The 15,794-nt window shown below is 60.5% G+C and overlaps 3 protein-coding genes across 4 annotated transcripts; 1 reads left to right on the top strand and 2 right to left on the bottom strand.

The window, feature by feature from the left end:
* The first annotated feature begins 944 nt into the window (after nucleotides 1-944).
* CD14 (CD14 molecule) lies at nucleotides 945-4,663 on the top strand. Of its 2 annotated transcripts, none has more exons than XM_005523737.3 (2): nucleotides 945-1,370; nucleotides 2,091-4,663. In XM_005523737.3, exon 2 carries the CDS (start codon nucleotides 2,108-2,110, stop codon nucleotides 3,449-3,451), a length of 1,344 nt encoding a protein of 447 aa, XP_005523794.2. In that variant the 5' UTR covers nucleotides 945-1,370; nucleotides 2,091-2,107; the 3' UTR covers nucleotides 3,452-4,663. The 2 variants fall into 2 exon arrangements, with proteins under 2 accessions (XP_005523794.2, XP_014108511.2); XM_014253036.2 differs by having other exon boundaries at nucleotides 945-1,259.
* Nucleotides 4,664-11,889: 7,226 nt separating this feature from the next.
* SLC35A4 (solute carrier family 35 member A4) lies at nucleotides 11,890-13,682 on the bottom strand. Its single transcript, XM_005523736.3, has one exon. The coding sequence runs from the start codon at nucleotides 13,680-13,682 to the stop codon at nucleotides 12,735-12,737; it is 948 nt and encodes a 315-aa protein (XP_005523793.2). The 3' UTR covers nucleotides 11,890-12,734.
* Nucleotides 13,683-13,755: 73 nt separating this feature from the next.
* LOC102107667 (SLC35A4 upstream open reading frame protein) lies at nucleotides 13,756-14,865 on the bottom strand. Its single transcript, XM_005523454.3, has 3 exons — nucleotides 14,790-14,865; nucleotides 14,590-14,688; nucleotides 13,756-14,431 (listed from the first exon to the last, which is right to left on the bottom strand). The coding sequence occupies exons 1-3, from the start codon at nucleotides 14,802-14,804 to the stop codon at nucleotides 14,234-14,236; spliced, it is 312 nt and encodes a 103-aa protein (XP_005523511.1). The 5' UTR covers nucleotides 14,805-14,865; the 3' UTR covers nucleotides 13,756-14,233.
* Between the last annotated feature and the right edge of the window lie 929 nt (nucleotides 14,866-15,794).

Below are 15,794 nucleotides of genomic sequence, written 5' to 3' on the forward strand. Positions count from 1 at the left end.
TCCAAGCCCCGTCCAACCTGGCCTTGAACACTTCCAGGGATGGGGCCCAGCTTCACTGGGCAACCTGTGCCAGGGCCTCCCTACCCTCACAGGGAGGAATTTCTTCCCAATATCCCATCTAACACTGATCTCTGGTAATGGGAAGCCATTCCCTCTTGTCCTGTCACTCCAGGTCCTTGTCCAAAGCCTCTCTCCTGGACTCCCTTTAGGTGCTGGAAGGGCTCTGAGGTCTCCCCTGAGCCTTCCCCAGGCTGAGCAGCCCCATCTCCCAGCCTGTCTGCACAGCAGAGGGGCTCCAGCCCTTGGAGCATTTCTGTGGTCTCCTCTGGGCTCGCTCCAGCAGCTCCATGTCCTTGTGCTGAGAAATTTCACGTATCCCAAGGATGTAGAAGAGGAGTCATGGAATTGCTGAGCACCTCTGCACACGAGTCCCAGGGAGCAGGGACCCCACCCCAACTCGTGTAGTGCCCCATTAACAACAGCAAACTGGGAGCTGTACTGTCCAGTCTGAATCCAGCATAGGCAGAGAAACCTCTGGGAAAGAAAAAAAGTCCTGAGAGATCACAGAGTCACGGAACCATTTCGGTTGGAAAAGATCTCCAAGACCATCAAGTCCAGCCTTTGACCACCACCTTGTCATCCAGACCAGAGCTCTCAGTGCCACATCCAGCTGTTTGTGGGACACTTGTGGCTCCTGCCGGTGAAGGAGTGCCCTGTGCAGCCTCGAGAATTGTGCCATCCCCATCCTGCATGGAACACAGGCACGGTCTGGGTGCCAGGTATGGCAGTCCTGAACCCTTCTGCATTGCCTGCAGGCTGCTCAGCACCCGCTGAGCCTTGAGCAAGCGCAGCAACACCAGAGCATCTGGAAGGGCTGACGCCGAAAGCGCCGTGGGGGAACCTCGCCCGCATTCTGTTCCTCCACCCTTCCCAGGAAAGCGAGCAGCGCTGGCACTCCGGCCACAACCTTTCCCAGCCCGCAGCCACAGGGAAGTGAAGCACAAGTGCCTTGGTGGCTCTGTCGTGCTCAGGAAGTCACGCCTCGGGAGCGAGGGCTGTGCCCGAGAGCCGGGCTCGAGGAGCCTGCCCAGCCCGGCCTGGGGACCCGAGCCGGGCAGCAGCAGCTGGAACACATCTGGAGCGCCGAGGGCTCAGCATCGGCTGCCGGACGGAGCTGAGCGCCCGGAGACTTTGGCAGCTCCGGCCGGGATTTGGCAGCAGCTGGAGGAAGCAGGGGACGTTTGGGTGTGAGCTGGCTGGTGAGTCACTGCACAAAGGCACCTGCTCCTGCTGCCCGCGGCCAGCCGCGCTCGGGGCAGGTGCCGGCCGAGAGCAGCTCCTCGGGAGGGCCCCGCAGCCCCCAGGAACAGGTAGGGAGAGCTCCGTGCTCGGGGGACTCGGGGATGTGGCCAAGGAAAGCTGAGGCTGATCAGGGCTGGGGGCAGCGACAGAACTGCTCAGAGCAGGAGGCTGGACTGGGACCCCCAAAGACCCCCTTTGAGCTGAGTCAGCACATATTTGGGAGCCTTTAATCTGTGCTTGCCGCTTCTTTTGCAATCTGGCGATCAGAGACTAGATTCTGTCAGCTGCCCAGCTTCTGGTGTGACAGGGATGTGTTCACACCTTCAGGGGTCGTTTTCTGCCACCCCTTTGGGGGCTGGTGATGAATCAAATCGCTGGGCGAGGAAGGAGAAAACATGAAGCCCTCTGTTGCAATTTCCTGCCCCAGATTACAGAGGAACAAACAGAGCTGGGGCTCTCTCCCTGGTCAGACTGATACATCTGGCTTCTCTGTCTGTAACTCCGCATTTGTAGTTTCTCCAGGCCGTTTAGGAGTGGGATCCTGCAGCAAGGCAGCCCAGGCAGGACAGTGCAGAGCCTCGGGAGGCTCCCTGCTGAGGGCAGGGTGGCTCAGCTGCAGCTCTGGGGTGTTTGGCTGCTGGCCCGAGCGCTGCCCGAGTCCTGCAGGAGGGATGAGGGCAGTGCCCTGTCCCCAAGGGGTGGCTCTGCAGGGCTGAACCTGCCCAGGGCATCCCTCCACTGGTGGTCAGAGTGGTGCCCTCAGCTGCCATTCACTGTTTCTCCTGCAGTTTTTAGGTCGTTCACCATGAGGGTGGCTGTGCTCCTGCTCCTGGGGCTGCTGGCAGCAGAAGGCAGAAGGAACAGGTGTTTCTTCAACCGCACTAAGGAGCACTGTGTGTGCTACAACCTGACCGAGGAAACCATCGGCAGCATCATCCAGTGCCTCCCCGCAAATGTGGTGGAGTTTCAGGGTGGAGATGTGGAGAAATACATAGCCTTCCCAATCAGGGACCTGACCCCCTCCATCATTGAGACTCTGGACTCCCTCATTATCAAGAAAATAATTATTGGAAATGTCCTGGTGCCTGAGATACTCCTCGCCCGTGTGCTGAGGTTCTTCTCCTACACCCATGTGCAGGAGCTGGCCTTTGAGAGCTGCGTTTTCCAGGGGACAGGTGACTGGAGTGACATGGATGGCCAGAGCTTGCCCATAGTTTCCCTGAGCTTCCACAACGTGACATCTGCCCCTCTGACGGGCCGTGAGCAGGCCTTCTCCAGCCTGAGCAGGTGGCTGGAGACCCTGCAGGAGCTGGCTGTCACCGGCTCCCGTGTCACCAGCCTGCCCTGTGCCATCGGGAGGCTGTTCAGAGCTCTGCTCTCCCTGAACCTGGCACAGAACAGCCTCGGCGATGGGAGCCTGGCCCTCACCTTCTGCCAGGGAGCTTTTCCTCGGCTCCAGGAGCTGAGTCTGCACCACAACAACCTGAGCTCCTACAGCAGCGTGTGTGAGGGCGTGGGGCTGCTGCCGGAGCTCCGGCACCTGGATCTGAGCCACAACGAGCTCGTGGCAGACCCATCCTCCTCGTGCCAGTGGCCAGCATCCCTGCGGCGTTTTAACCTGTCCAACGCTGCCTTGGCTGAAGTGCCGACACCGCTGCCTCCCCGCCTCGAGGTGTTGGACATGAGCCACAACCAGCTCCGTGCTGTAGACACCTCCCTCAGCTCCTTGAAGAAGCTCTTCCTGAATCAAAACCTGCTGCAGGCCGTCCCCTCCATCAGGAATTACCCCGTGCTGGACACCCTTCACCTGGACAACAACTCCATTTCGGAGCTGCCGAGGGAGGAGGTGAAGCTCCTGGGGCGCCTGCAGGACGTGGCTGTGGCTGACAACCCCTTCAGCTGCTCCTGCTCTGGGGCCAGGGGGCTGCAGGCGCTGGCGGCCACGGGGCACCTGGGGCAGGGCTGGCCCGGGGACTACAGGTGCCAGTCCCCAGCTGAGTACCAGGGCTGGCAGGTGGCCCAGGTGCCGGTGTCGGTGCTGCGCTGTCACCTCGGTGCCGTGGTGACCCCGCTCTGCGTCATCCTCGCCCTGCTCGGTGTGGCTGGGGCCGTCTGTCTGGTCAGGACCAGGCCCTGCCGCAGAGCCTGAGGGGCCCTGGGACCCTTCCCACCCTTCCCACCCCCAGGGGCTCCGTGGGAAGGCTCTCAGGTCCCCGTTCTGCTGAGGGGCTCTTGGTGTCCCCACGCTGGTGGAGCAGGGCTGTCTGCAGGGTTATCCCACTGCCCCAAGTTTTGGGGCACCCCTCACTCTGAGCCCCGTGCTGTGCTCTGACCCAGAGCCTCACCCTCCCATGGGGGATTTCCCTGTGGCCAGCTCCAGCTCCCCAAGCCCCAACACTGCCCCAGCTGCCCTGGACAAGAGGAGTTCAGCTCCATCACATTCCCACTGGTAGCGCTCAGGTGCCCCAAGCCTTGCTGGGGTCTGCCCAGAGCCCCCCCAGACCTCTTAGCCCCAGCAGCCCAGCCATCCTTGGAGCCTCCATGGCCCCTGTGCTGATCCTCCCTCTCCTCACCCGGGGCTGTGGCTGGGCCAGCATGTCAGCTTTGGCAGGATGCTGCTTGGCTGCTCCTCAGCCTAAGAGAAAAACCGAAAAACCACAAAAGACAGGAAAATTACTAAATTAAACACCCCTGCATGCAAATGCTAATGAGCTGGAGCAGCTCCTTATACCTGGACCTGAGGCACTGGGGAATGAGTCCAAGTGGGACCTTGAGGAGGTTCAACCAGAAACTTTTTAAGTGATAAGAGGAAAACTGATTTATTCTGGGTTCTGGGTTATTCAGAGAATATCTCACAGTAAAGAGAAAATGGATTATGGAATGCTGAAGGAGAGCCCTGGAATGCAGGACTGGGGAATATTCAAAGGAAGGGGGTGGGTAGGGAAAGGACAAGTGTGGGAAAGTGGGGATGGGAGAGAATCATAGAATCACAGGGTAGTTTCAGTTGAAAGGTACCTTAAAGCTCATTTCATTCCACACCCTGCCATGGACAGGGATACCTTCCACTATCCCAGCTTTCTCCAAGCAGCTTGGCCTTGGACACTTCCAGGGATGGAGCAGCCACAGCTTCTCTGGGCAGCCTATTCTGGGGCCTCACCACCCTCCCAGGGCAGAATTTCTTCCCAATATCCCAGCTAACCCTGCCCCTGGCAGTGGGAAGCCATTCCCCCCTGTCCTCCCTCTCTGTGTCCTTGTGAAGAGAAGGGGCTGGTGGCAGGCAGGCAGTGCTCACCTGGCCAAGCCCTGCTCCTCTTGCCCAGGGCCTGTCCTGCCTCTGCATTAAAGTTGGTGTCTGGGTGTTCCCTGTGTCCGTCCCTCTCTCTGTTTGGGCAAACACAGCCGGGCTGGGGGAAAGCAGCGAGTGGGGAGGACCCCTGGAGCTGGAGGGAGGCTGAACGGGGCGTGGATCGGGATGGACTCGGGGTCTGCTGCACGTCCAGGCTGTCCTGGAGGGGCTGTGGGGCTGTGTCCCTGTCCTGGAGGGGCTGTGGGGCTGTGTCCCTGTCCTGGAGGGGCTGTGGGGCTGTGTCCCTGTCCTGGAGGGGCTGTGGGGCTGTGTCCCTGTCCTGGAGGGGCTGTGGGGCTGTGTCCCTGTCCTGAGCAGCCCCAGGGCAGGGTGGGGCCCTGGGCTGTGCTGGCTCAGGGTGCTGGTGCACACCAGGGTGCCCCTATGCCTTGGGAACCCTGGGCTGGCTGAGCATGGAGCAGCAGCAGCTGCTGCCTGAGGGATGAGGAAGGAGAAATCCCTGCCTCCTGAATCTGAGGCTTTGCTATCCCTTGGGAGCACCCACACGGGGCCAGGCCCTGCCACAGCACATGAGGGGGGTGTGTGACCATTGCCACCAGTGCTGTCCCACAGGGGCTCCCTCACAGCACCCCAAGTGCTGCTCAGGGGCTCTTGGAGTCCCCAGACTGGCTTCCCCGTGGAGCAGAGCCTTCCCCCAGTATTATCCCACTTTATTTATTTATTATTATTAATATATTTATTCAGTAATTTCAATTAATAGATAATTAAATTAATATAATAATATTATTTTATAATAGTATATAGTACATAGTATACATATATAGTATATACTAAACACTATATACTATATAACATATAATCTATAATTACATTATATTATTTCTGTCCTATTTATAATAACATTATTGGTATTATTAATATTATTAATATTATTAATATTATTAATATTATTAATATTATTAGCATAATGTTTATTTATTTATTTATTTATTTATTTATTTATTATATTTATATTTTTATTTTATATTATTTGCCCAGCCAAATTCTGGGGAGCCCCCCAAAGCCCTGTGCCCTGCTCTGTCCCAGGCCTTCACCCTCTCAAGGGCTTTTCCTTGTGGCCACCTCCACCTGCCCAAGCCCTCACATGTCCCTGTTGTCCCTGCCACGTGTCCTGCCCTGCTCCTGATGCAGTCCCCAGTGCTGCCTGTTCCATCTGTGTCCAGCTGGCATCAGCCCCACACCTGAGGCACAGCTGAGGGAGTTCTGGGGGCACATTGGTCTGGTTCTGTACAGGGAACAGGCGGTCAGAGGGACACGAGTGCATCTGCTCCTCCTGGTGCTGCCCAAAGCAGGGCAGGGCTGTCCTGGGCCCTCTCTCCTGGCCCCCTCCATCTGCATTTCCACAGGCAGTGAGGATCCCCAGCACTGGCATTTCCTTCTGTGCTCTCTTGCTGCGACTGATCTCCGGTGATTCTGTGGTTTGTGGTCACTTCTTGTGACAACCTGTGTGGCAGTGCAAGGTCCCTCAGCTCCCAGCCATGACAGAGATGTTCCTCCTGGAGCTGGGAGCTCCCCGGTGGTGTGAGTGGCTCTGGGCACCCGCCTGTCCTCCGTGGTGCCTCGGGCAGCAGGGCCCAGCCCCTGGGCCAGGGTGCCTCTGTCACTGTCAAAGTGATTCACACGGACACAGCTCGAGGTGTGGTGAAAGAAGAAGGAAGTTTATTTGTTTTTTCAGTATTTATAAGTTTCTGACCACAACCAGGGATTGGATAGTCAGGTTAACACCTTCCCAACCACACTGGCCGTGAGAGACATCCATCAAAAGGCAAATCTTTAATGGAATGTATAAACACCTATGTTTATAGTTACTTTCCTGGGAAAGTGGCTAGAAATTATGAAAACAATATCCAAAGGTCTGATTCTCAGGGAGACATGGCTCCAGGCTGGCTCTGGCTCTGCCCACATCCATCAATAATGCAGGAGAACCGGATCCCTCAGGTAACCCCATCCCTGCCCCAGCAAACAGCAGCTCACGGCGGCTGCTGCCACACTGCCCATGGACGAGGTGAGTGCCGTGGTGGGGGACAGCCCAGGCTGGCTTGGAGGGATCTGCCAGGGGCTGCCCAGCTCCCTGGGGTCTCCTGGTGGTGCTGAGTGTGTGTCTCCCTCCCGCTCCATCCCGGCAGGCTGAGCAGGATGTCAGCGTGCGAGCAGCTCTGGGACTCCACCGGGCAGCAGGTAGAGCTCAGGACACCCCGGAGCCTTCAGCTGAATCCCCAGGAAACAAGGGGACAGGGTGGCAGCCACAGCTGTGGTGGCACTGGACCAGTGGCTGAGCTGGTCTGGGCACTGCTGACAGGGACAGGGTGTCCCCCCATCCTGGTGGCTCTGAGTGATAGCGGGAGGGCTCAGGAACGATGTGGAGCCCTGGGATGTGGCTCCAGGCTGCAAGGGGGGCAGGACAGGGCTGGGACAGGTGGGGGTGACCCCGCACACCATCCCACACTCGGTGCTTCCAGGGCCAGGAGGAAGCTGGGTGGACTGCAGCAAGGACCCCCTACAGCTCCTCTTCACTGGGAAGGAGCCCCAGGTGAGAGCTGCAGGGCAGGGACATCCAGGCACGAGGCTCCCCGGGGAACCAGGAGGGAGCAGGGGCTCTGTCCCACCTCCTGCCACACCTGGGACCCTGATGGGAGCTGAGGTCTTGGGCTGATGCTGCCCCACGGGCCCCTCTCTTGTAGGGGACTCCTGGGGGTTGCCAGAGAGCAGGGGAAGGGAGGGGGTCTCTCGTCACCCCTGCCCATGCCAGGCCCTCAGTGACTCCTTTGCCTGCCCTGGTCACACTGGGATAAGGGAAAGCTGAACATTATCCCCCTCCCTCACACCAGGAGAGCTCCCTGACTATCGATGGTGTTTTCCACTTGGATGCAGGACAGGTACCAAGAGCCCCAAGTCCTCCTCTGTACCCTGTCCCCAGCCACATGAGCCAGGGCCATCTGCACCCTGCTGTGCCATGCTGTGCCATGCTGTGCCATGCTGGATATGTCTCTCCTACCAGGAGAACGTCCTGGAGCTGGCAAGACCCCAGCTGGCCCTGGTTCCCCTTGGCTACAGCGTGTCCCTCCTGCTGTGGGACCCCCATGGCCCTGGGACACAGCTGCCCTTCCAGAGTGTCATCTGGCAGGTGAGGCCACAGGGGACAGGTGGCAGGGAGAGGGGACAGCACAACTGGGCAGTGCTGGGCTCCCAGCACCCAACAGACCCCGATCCCACTGGGCCAGGGGTGAGATCCAGCCACGGGTCCCGGGAAACAACAGATCCCAGCTTGTCCACAGGTGATTGACATCATCTTCCAAGAGCTGCAGGCCTTGGGGGATGACACACGGAGCCTGCAGATGGTCAGTCTGGTCCAGGTAGGGCAGGAGCAGGGCAGGATGTCCTGGGATGAGGGTCCCATTCCCTCTCTGCCACTGCCCAGACCCTGCTGTGCCAAGAGCACGTATTGCCCTGTACTGGCATCCAGACCCCTCACCCCGAGGGTCACCAGGCACTGGAGACTTTGGATCCCAGGTGTTCTCACCTCTTCCCAGGATGTGGGAAGCCTTAGCTGCCCACAGAGCACCTCCCAGGCTCCAGCAGCACGGTGGGATCCGGGGAGCCCTGTAACCCCTTCCTGCCCCCATCACAGCCAGGCTTTCTGGGCCAGTCACTGCTCCCTCCAGTGTGGCCTTGATCGGCACAGGAGCGATGCCAGCTCCTGCCACTGGGCTGGGTTCTGCCCTTTGGCCCTGGGATGCTGCCAGGGATCTGATAAACTCCACACAGGGCTCGGGTGTTCCCAGGGCTCTGCCCTTCCCTGGTGCCAGGGCTGGAAAAGTTGGGAGTTACTCCCAAACCAGCCTTTGTCAACCCTCACCTGTGCATGGCCACAAGCAGTCTGGGCCCCTGGTGAGTGTGGGATGCCAGCAGCCCCCTTTTCCTGCCCCCCTGCCTAATGCAGCCCCCTCATTCCAGGTCAGCACCCACGACAAAGCCTGGGACCTGCTCCGTCCCGACGGCCGAGCCCTGCAAGTGATGGATGTGGCACCCCTGGGCCTGTAGGTCCCTGATGCCCCACGGCTGAGCAGATGCTCCTGGAGACTGGCACCCCAACATCAGGAGGGGGGCTGGGCAGGGAGCACGGTGCCCAGCCACAGCACGGCCCTGGGTGTTCCTCAGCGACGAACAAAGGGTGGATGTGACCCTTCTCGCTCGGTCTTGTCTCCCTCTGCTTCCAGGATGGTGGAGGAGGCAACAGAGACAGCCGTGCCCGATGCCCAGGCTGCCGTCAGTGCCTATGCCAGGGGGCTGGCTGCCAGCCCTGCATTGCTCCAGGGGTGTGCTCAGCAGCCTCTCGCAGACGGGCGCTCGGCTGTGCAGGGGTGAGGGATTTGGCCCAGATCCCACTGGTTGGGAAGGATTGGGCTGTGGGGTGCTGTGCTCTGCTGCAGCCCGGCTCCCACACCCGCCTCTCCCCAGGGCCGGCAGCCTCTTCACTCTCACGGTGGAGCGAGAGCTGGAGGGTGGCAGGCGCCAGCGCTCGGCCCTCAGGATCCTGGTGTCCCCAGGGGCCACCAGGCCCTGCCCCAGGTACGGGGGCTGGGCTGTGTTCCCATCCCAGCACACCCATGTGCCAGCTGTGGGTCAGGGAGTTCCATTCCTGGAGGTGAAGCAGGAGGGACACCCCCGTGGGAGCCCGTGGCTGGGAGCAAGGGGGTGTCACCACTCCCTGGGGACACGGGCTTGGGGACACGCGTGGCCAGCCCGTCCTTGGGCTCTTGTGGGACAGGGTTGAGCCTGCCTGGCACTGCGAGGGCCAGCCTCTCCTGCAGTGTCTCTGCTCGTGTGCAGGGAGTGCAGGGAACCTGGCGCTGTCTGCCTGCCCTGGATCATGGAGCGGCTGCTGGAGGGGAACAGCCTGACCTTCCTGCTGCTGTGTGTGTCGCTGCCAGGTAGCCCCTGGGACTGGGACACACTCTGGATGTCCCTCCCTGAGGATTCCCCCCATCCTGCCCCACACCTGGCACTCAGTCCCTGGCTGATGCAGTTGTTGGAAGCTGGACACCAGCTCCACTCATCTCCATCACACCGGGACCCACCGTGCTGGTGGAACCCCATGGCCCCTGCCCAGGGCTCGCTCTTCTCCCAGACACCTCCAGAGAGGAGATCCTGGGAGCTCTGGGACTGGCTGAGAGGGTGAAAGGGATTGCCAAGACCATCTGTGCCACACTCTGGGACCCTGAGGAGGAGATTGCGGCGCGCCGGAGGGAGATCCGAGGGCTACGGAAGGAGCTGCTGGCTGGATCCGGCCTCCCTGAGCAGAGGACGGCTGTGGCCCAGCTGCAGAGGGCCCTGCGGGAGCTGCAGGTGGGGAATGCCCCTGGATCCTTGGGATGGCACTCATTCCTTGGGCTGGGGAAGGGGCAGACTCTTGACCTGGTGTCAAGACCCTTGTCCAGCACTGAGGGCAGGGGCTGAAGCTGTCCCAGGGGTGAGATGTGTCTCTGGAGCCATGCCAGGCCTGGAGGTCTGAAACACCCCAACAAGGATCTCCAGTTTCCTTTTTCCAGGTGCTGAAGAATCAAAGGTGGGAGAAAAAGCAGGCAATGGCCGAGGTGCCTGGGACAAGTGAGGTGTGCCAGCCCAGTGCCGAGGTGGGCAGAGGTCAGGCCAGGCCCCCTCATCCAGGGACAGCCTTCTGCAGGAAGAGCCCTGAATTCCAGCTGTGTCCCTGTAACATCTCCTTCTCTGACAGGAGCAGGTCTCTGCAGGGAATACAGCGCCAGGCCAGCAGTCTGGGACCCAGACACACCCAACCAGCACCAGCCTGGAGCCAGCAGAGCCGGAGCGTGGGGCCCGGCACGCATCTCACAACTGGGTGGAGGATATGTGGGCACAGAGCATGGCTGCACACGGTGGGAAAGGCCTCACTGTCCACCTGAACATCCTTCTTCAGCCCCCCACGTCACACTCATCCTCCTCCCATCCCCACACAGCAGGACGCCGGGGAGGGGACAGCCGAGCTCTGGCCAGTGCAGGGCAGGGGCTGCTGGAGGAGCCATCCCAGAGCAAAGTGTCACAGGCACAGCCACGGCCTGGGTGTGACAGCGTGAGTGGGAGCCCACAGGGTCCCTGTGCGGGGCCAGCTCTGTGCTGCCAGCACTGGCTCCTGGTGCCATCCGAGCCCTCTCTGCTCTCCCCCAGGCAGGGAGCCGGTGCCAGCCAGGCCCATCCCCGGAGGTCCAGCGTGCCCTGGCCAGGGCACAGCGGCAGCGGCTGCGGGCTCAGCACTGCCGGCAGCTCCAGCGAGAGCTCGGGGCCGGCGCTGTGCCAGCCCAGGAGCACAGCGGGGAGGTGAGCACAGGCAGAGCCCAGCACTGCGAGCTCCAGCCTCCCCTCCCCTGGCACTGCTCTCCCTGGTGCAGCCCAGGGGAGCAGGGACACCCTGGAGCTGCCCTGACCTCATCCCTGTCCCCCTCAGGGGGACACGGAGCGCTGGCAGAGGGAGGTGACCGCGCTGGGCCTGAGCCTGGAGGCAGCGCTGCGGGAGCGGGAGGCGGCCGAGTGGGACCTGGAGGCCCTGCTGCACAATCACCACCAGGAGATGGAGGCCTGCAGACAGCACCTGATGCAGGTGGGCAGGCAGGGCTGGGGACATCTGTGCCGGCTGTGCCAGGGCTGTGCCAGACTGCCCCGGGCATCCCGCAGGTGCTCCGGGACCAGCAGCGCCTGGCAGAGGAGCAGCAGGAGGCCCTGGAGCGCCGGCACCGGGCGCTGCTGCAGGAGCTGCTCCGGGACGCTGTGGAACTCGCAGAGCACAACCAGCAGCTGCGGGATGCCCGACGGGCAGGCACGGCCGGTGGCACCACACAGACCCCCTGAGCCATGCCCAGGGCTGGGCCGGCAGCTCTGGTCCCTGCGGAGCCCACCCTGCACCGAGCCACCAGTGATGCCAGAGGACTGGCCAGCCCCGGTCACATGAGTTATCCCAGGCACTGCCTCCCCTCCTCCCTGCTGCTCCCGAGGGAAAACCCTGCTCTGTGCTGGGAACCGGCCCGTGGGAGAACAGGCTCAGCCTGGTGGGAGGGCTGGCAGCTCACAGCTGCAGCCACATGGAATAAAGTGGGTGCCCCTCACCCGTGAGTGTTGTCAGGCTCAGACACACCCCTGGCCCCCAAACCTGTCCCAAGGGGCACAGCCACCATCCCACAGGGTGGGCAGATACAGGACAGACACACAGATGCTGTTGAACCACAGCTTTAATATCCTGGGTGGCCTCTGCCTGCCAAAAACTTGGTACAAATTTAGGGGGCATCCCCCTCTTGGGGAGCAGGTGGAAGTTCCCACATGCCCCACTCCCCATCTGCTCTGCAGAGACACTGTGCCCAGGAAGGGGAAACGGGGCCCAAGGACAGCAGGGCTCCAGGCAGGGGCTAGGCTGGAAAACCGTGGAGGTGGGAGAGGCCCAGGGAAGCAGCACCAGGAATGGTAGGGATCAAGCAGCATCCATGGGAGCTGAAACAGCACCACTCCCATGCTGGGCTGGCAGGAGCTGCAGCAGGGCCAGTTACTGCTGCAGCATTCCCAGGCCACTGTGGTGTGGGGAAGCAGCTTGAGGACACAGGACACGAGTCCCAGATTCATTTAGGCGGGAAAAGACTTCCGAGATCATCGAGTCAAACCTGTAACCCAACATCACCCTGTCAACAGAACCATGGCATTAAGTGCCATGTCCAGTCCTTAAACACCTCCAGTGATGGTGACTGCAACACCTTCCTGGGCAGCCCCTTCTAAAGTTTAATCACCCCTTCTGTGAATAAATTACTCCTAAGATGTGCCTCCCCTGGCACATCTTGAGACTATGCACAAGGGGCTCAGGACCCCCGCTAAGGTTGGGCATGCCTGATCCCATGGGAACACCATGGCACAGAGCCTGGCTGGGCTGGAGCAGGGCAGTTTCCCTGTGGAAGCAGGGACAAGGTGCTCTTCCCCTCAGTGGATCCTGGGGGTGCAGACACCCACCAGGAATGATTGCAGCCCTGAGGAAGTGCTGGGGCTGCCCGGACACATGGGAGGAAGGCAGTGACTATGTGACTCCATAGTACAGGTGCACGGCCAGGCCAATGCACACCACGGCCACGAAGAAGAGGAGGGTGAGCTGCAGGTTGAAGAGGGCAACAGAGAGGAGAGCGTTGACCAGGATGGAGCAGGAGATGACGAAGAGCCTGGTGATGTTACTGCTGTGCTTCATCACCACGGACATGATGAGGCCATTCAGAGCCTGGCTGAGCACAACCAGCAGCACCCACGGGGAGAATCCCTCCAGGAACCCGCCCTCCGTGCCGCTCCACACGGAACCCATCAGGTTGAGCAGGACCCCAAAAAAGTACAGGAAGATGTTCTGGAGGCTGAGGGGCAGCGCCTGGCTTTTCAGGATGGCTTCAGTGTAGACAGCAGAGAGTCCAGAGATGAGGCAGTACACGGAGAGCAGCAGCAGCCCCACGGGCGTGACGTGCAGGCGCATCCCGCCGGGGTCCCCGGGCCCCCGCAGCCCCCCGCAGCTGTAGGCGACACCGGCGGCCAGCAGCAGCAGCAGGGCCAGCCAGCGGCGCCTGCCCAGGCGCCGGCGCAGCAGGAGGCTGTACAGCAGCGCCGTGCTGACGATCTTCAGGTTACTGAGCACCTGGAAGGTGCTGGGGTCCATGAAGAGCTGCATGTGCACCACCAGGTTGTTGTTGGCAGCGTAGAGCAGGGCCGAGAGGGCGAAGGGCGCGGCGTGACGCCAGGACAGGGCCGCTCCCAGCGGCTCCCGCGCCCCTGCCAGCAGGAACAGGAGGGACAGTGCCAGCTTGGTGAGCTCCACGAGGACCACCACGGACGTGGAACTGAAGGGGATGGCCCCATCCACCTTGCAGAGCGTCAGGAGGGGAGCGTGGGAGCCGTAGATGGCCACAGACAGCAGCAGCATCAGTGCCCACAGCCCCCTCTGGAGCAGCCTGTTGGCAGAGCCAGCATCATTCCCAAACATCCCCATTTCCGGGCGAGAGCCAGCACGAGTGAGCTGCTGTCAGTGTAGAGAGGCCAAACATACTCCCACCCTGCAACACTGAAGAGACCAAATACCAAGAATTTAATGAGCCTGATTCAAGCAGGATGTTCCCTGCAACATTTGCGATGCAGCAGGAGAGCAGGGTGCTGTCTCTCGTTAGGAGGAGAACTACAAGCCTTCCTGAGGAGCCACACAAAGCACATTGCCAGGGCACATCGTGGGCAGGGCACACGGGTCACAGAGCACAGCAGCCCCTCAGTCCACAGGGGCACAGGGAAAGGTGAGGGGAAAAGGCAGCTGGCAGCCCCTCAGTGCTCTCAGGCTGCTGTGGGTTAGTGCAGTGATCACTGCTGCCACGATGCCCAACAAACACCCATCACCAGCCCCCTGGCGTGTCGCATGGTGTGGTGCAAAGCCCTTTTCCAGCAAAAAGAAGGGAGCAGGTGACGTGCCTCCCAGAGCCCTGGGGGTGCTCTGTGCCTGCTAACTAAGGAGCACCGTTCCTGCAGTCCCTGCTGCCTCCGGGCTCCTCCTCGCTAGTCCCGACCTTTTTTCAGTGAATTCACATAGTCCCGAAGAGTCTTCTCAACGTTGGGCACGGCGTAGTTCTGGGCGGCATAAATTCCCGTGCAGGTGCCGACCACGAAGCCCAGGACGGCGGAGAAGCGGAGCTTGGCCACCAGGTATCCCGCCAGGAAACCTTTGAGTAAGGGCGATGCCAGCAGCGATCCGTCCTGAGGGGAGAGCACCGTGAGGCACGGCCGGGCGGGATCGGGGAGGGGACGTGCCCCAGGGGGGAGCTGTGGGTTGGTTTTTCCCCTGGGATTTGTTTTTTCCCCACACCAGTCCCTCTCAGAGGGAGCGGCAGGCCCAGCCCGAGCCCGCACGTTACCTGCCCCACGCCGGCCTGCACCTCGTCCTCCACCCTGCGCTGCAGGCTCTCCAGCTGCCCCTTCAGAAAGGCGAGGTCCTTCAGCTTAGGCAGCGAGTCCTGCGGGAGACACGGAGGTGATTCCCACCTCCCCGCGGGAGGAACCGGCGCGGCCTCCCCACAGCCCCGGCAGCTCCTCAGCCCCGGCCCTCCCCGCTCACCTTATCGTCCGCCATCTTGGCGCCGCCGCCGCCCGCCGCTGATTGGCTGGCGGAGAGGCACGTGACACCACCCCCTTTAGTCCCGCCGCTGATTGGTTGCCGCGCAGGCAGCGACCTCTCCCGCGCGCCCCTTCCCGCCACGGAGGCGTCACCCGGCGCTGATTGGGTGGAGCAGAGTCACGTGGCAGCTGCTGCTCCCTCACGCTGCCTGTTCGGCGCCATCTTGGGAGGGCGGTGTTTCTCCTCGAGGCTCGGCCCGGCTCTAGCGCGGTAGCGGCCCCGCACCTACCGGGACCGGGACCGGGACCTGCGGGGCTGCCCCGGGGCTCACAGAGCTCGTGGCCGCCCCTCAGAGCGGTCAGGGCTTCCAAGACCCACTCACCATCCCACCCCTGGATGGGGGGGTCCCAAGCTCTGCAGCTTCCCAGCGCTCTTTCTCCGTGAGGAGCCTGATCCAGTCCCAGGCTTGGCCAGTGGTTTGTGTCTAAAGCAGTACAACTGAGCCTTTATGCGACTTTGTCCTTTAGAATTAAGGATGGTAACCCAAAATATTTATATAAATAAAAAATTTAATGATTGTAAGGATTACGCTAAAAAATCTTCAGAATCTACTGCACAGTGTAGGTAGCTCTAGCTACTAGAGCAGTGCAGTATTTTTGAAGCAATGTTCACACTGTGAAAAACGAGGTTCACATATTTTTTATAGAATTTAAAAGTTTAATAAAAAGAGAATTAGGATATAAAATAAAGTATACAGATACGGCCGGGTGTCTCTGCTTTCAGCCAAGAGAGCACACCTAGTAACAAAGGTGTTAAATTGTTCCTTAAAAACAGAACCTCACTACATACCCATAAATTCTCATACATATTCATATATTCTTCTTAGGCTTTTTGGTGTTCTTCTGTTTAGTTTTCTCTTGCCCCCTTCCCAATAGATCAGTCTTCTTGACGCCATTGAGATTTACATTCCCTGATAACAGAAATGCAATAAATTCCTCCCCCAGA

Source organism: Pseudopodoces humilis, chromosome 17 (genome assembly GCF_049639895.1).
Source record: "Pseudopodoces humilis isolate 2021_Gansu_Grassland_sample_001 chromosome 17, ASM4963989v1, whole genome shotgun sequence".
Lineage (NCBI taxonomy): Eukaryota > Metazoa > Chordata > Aves > Passeriformes > Paridae > Pseudopodoces > Pseudopodoces humilis.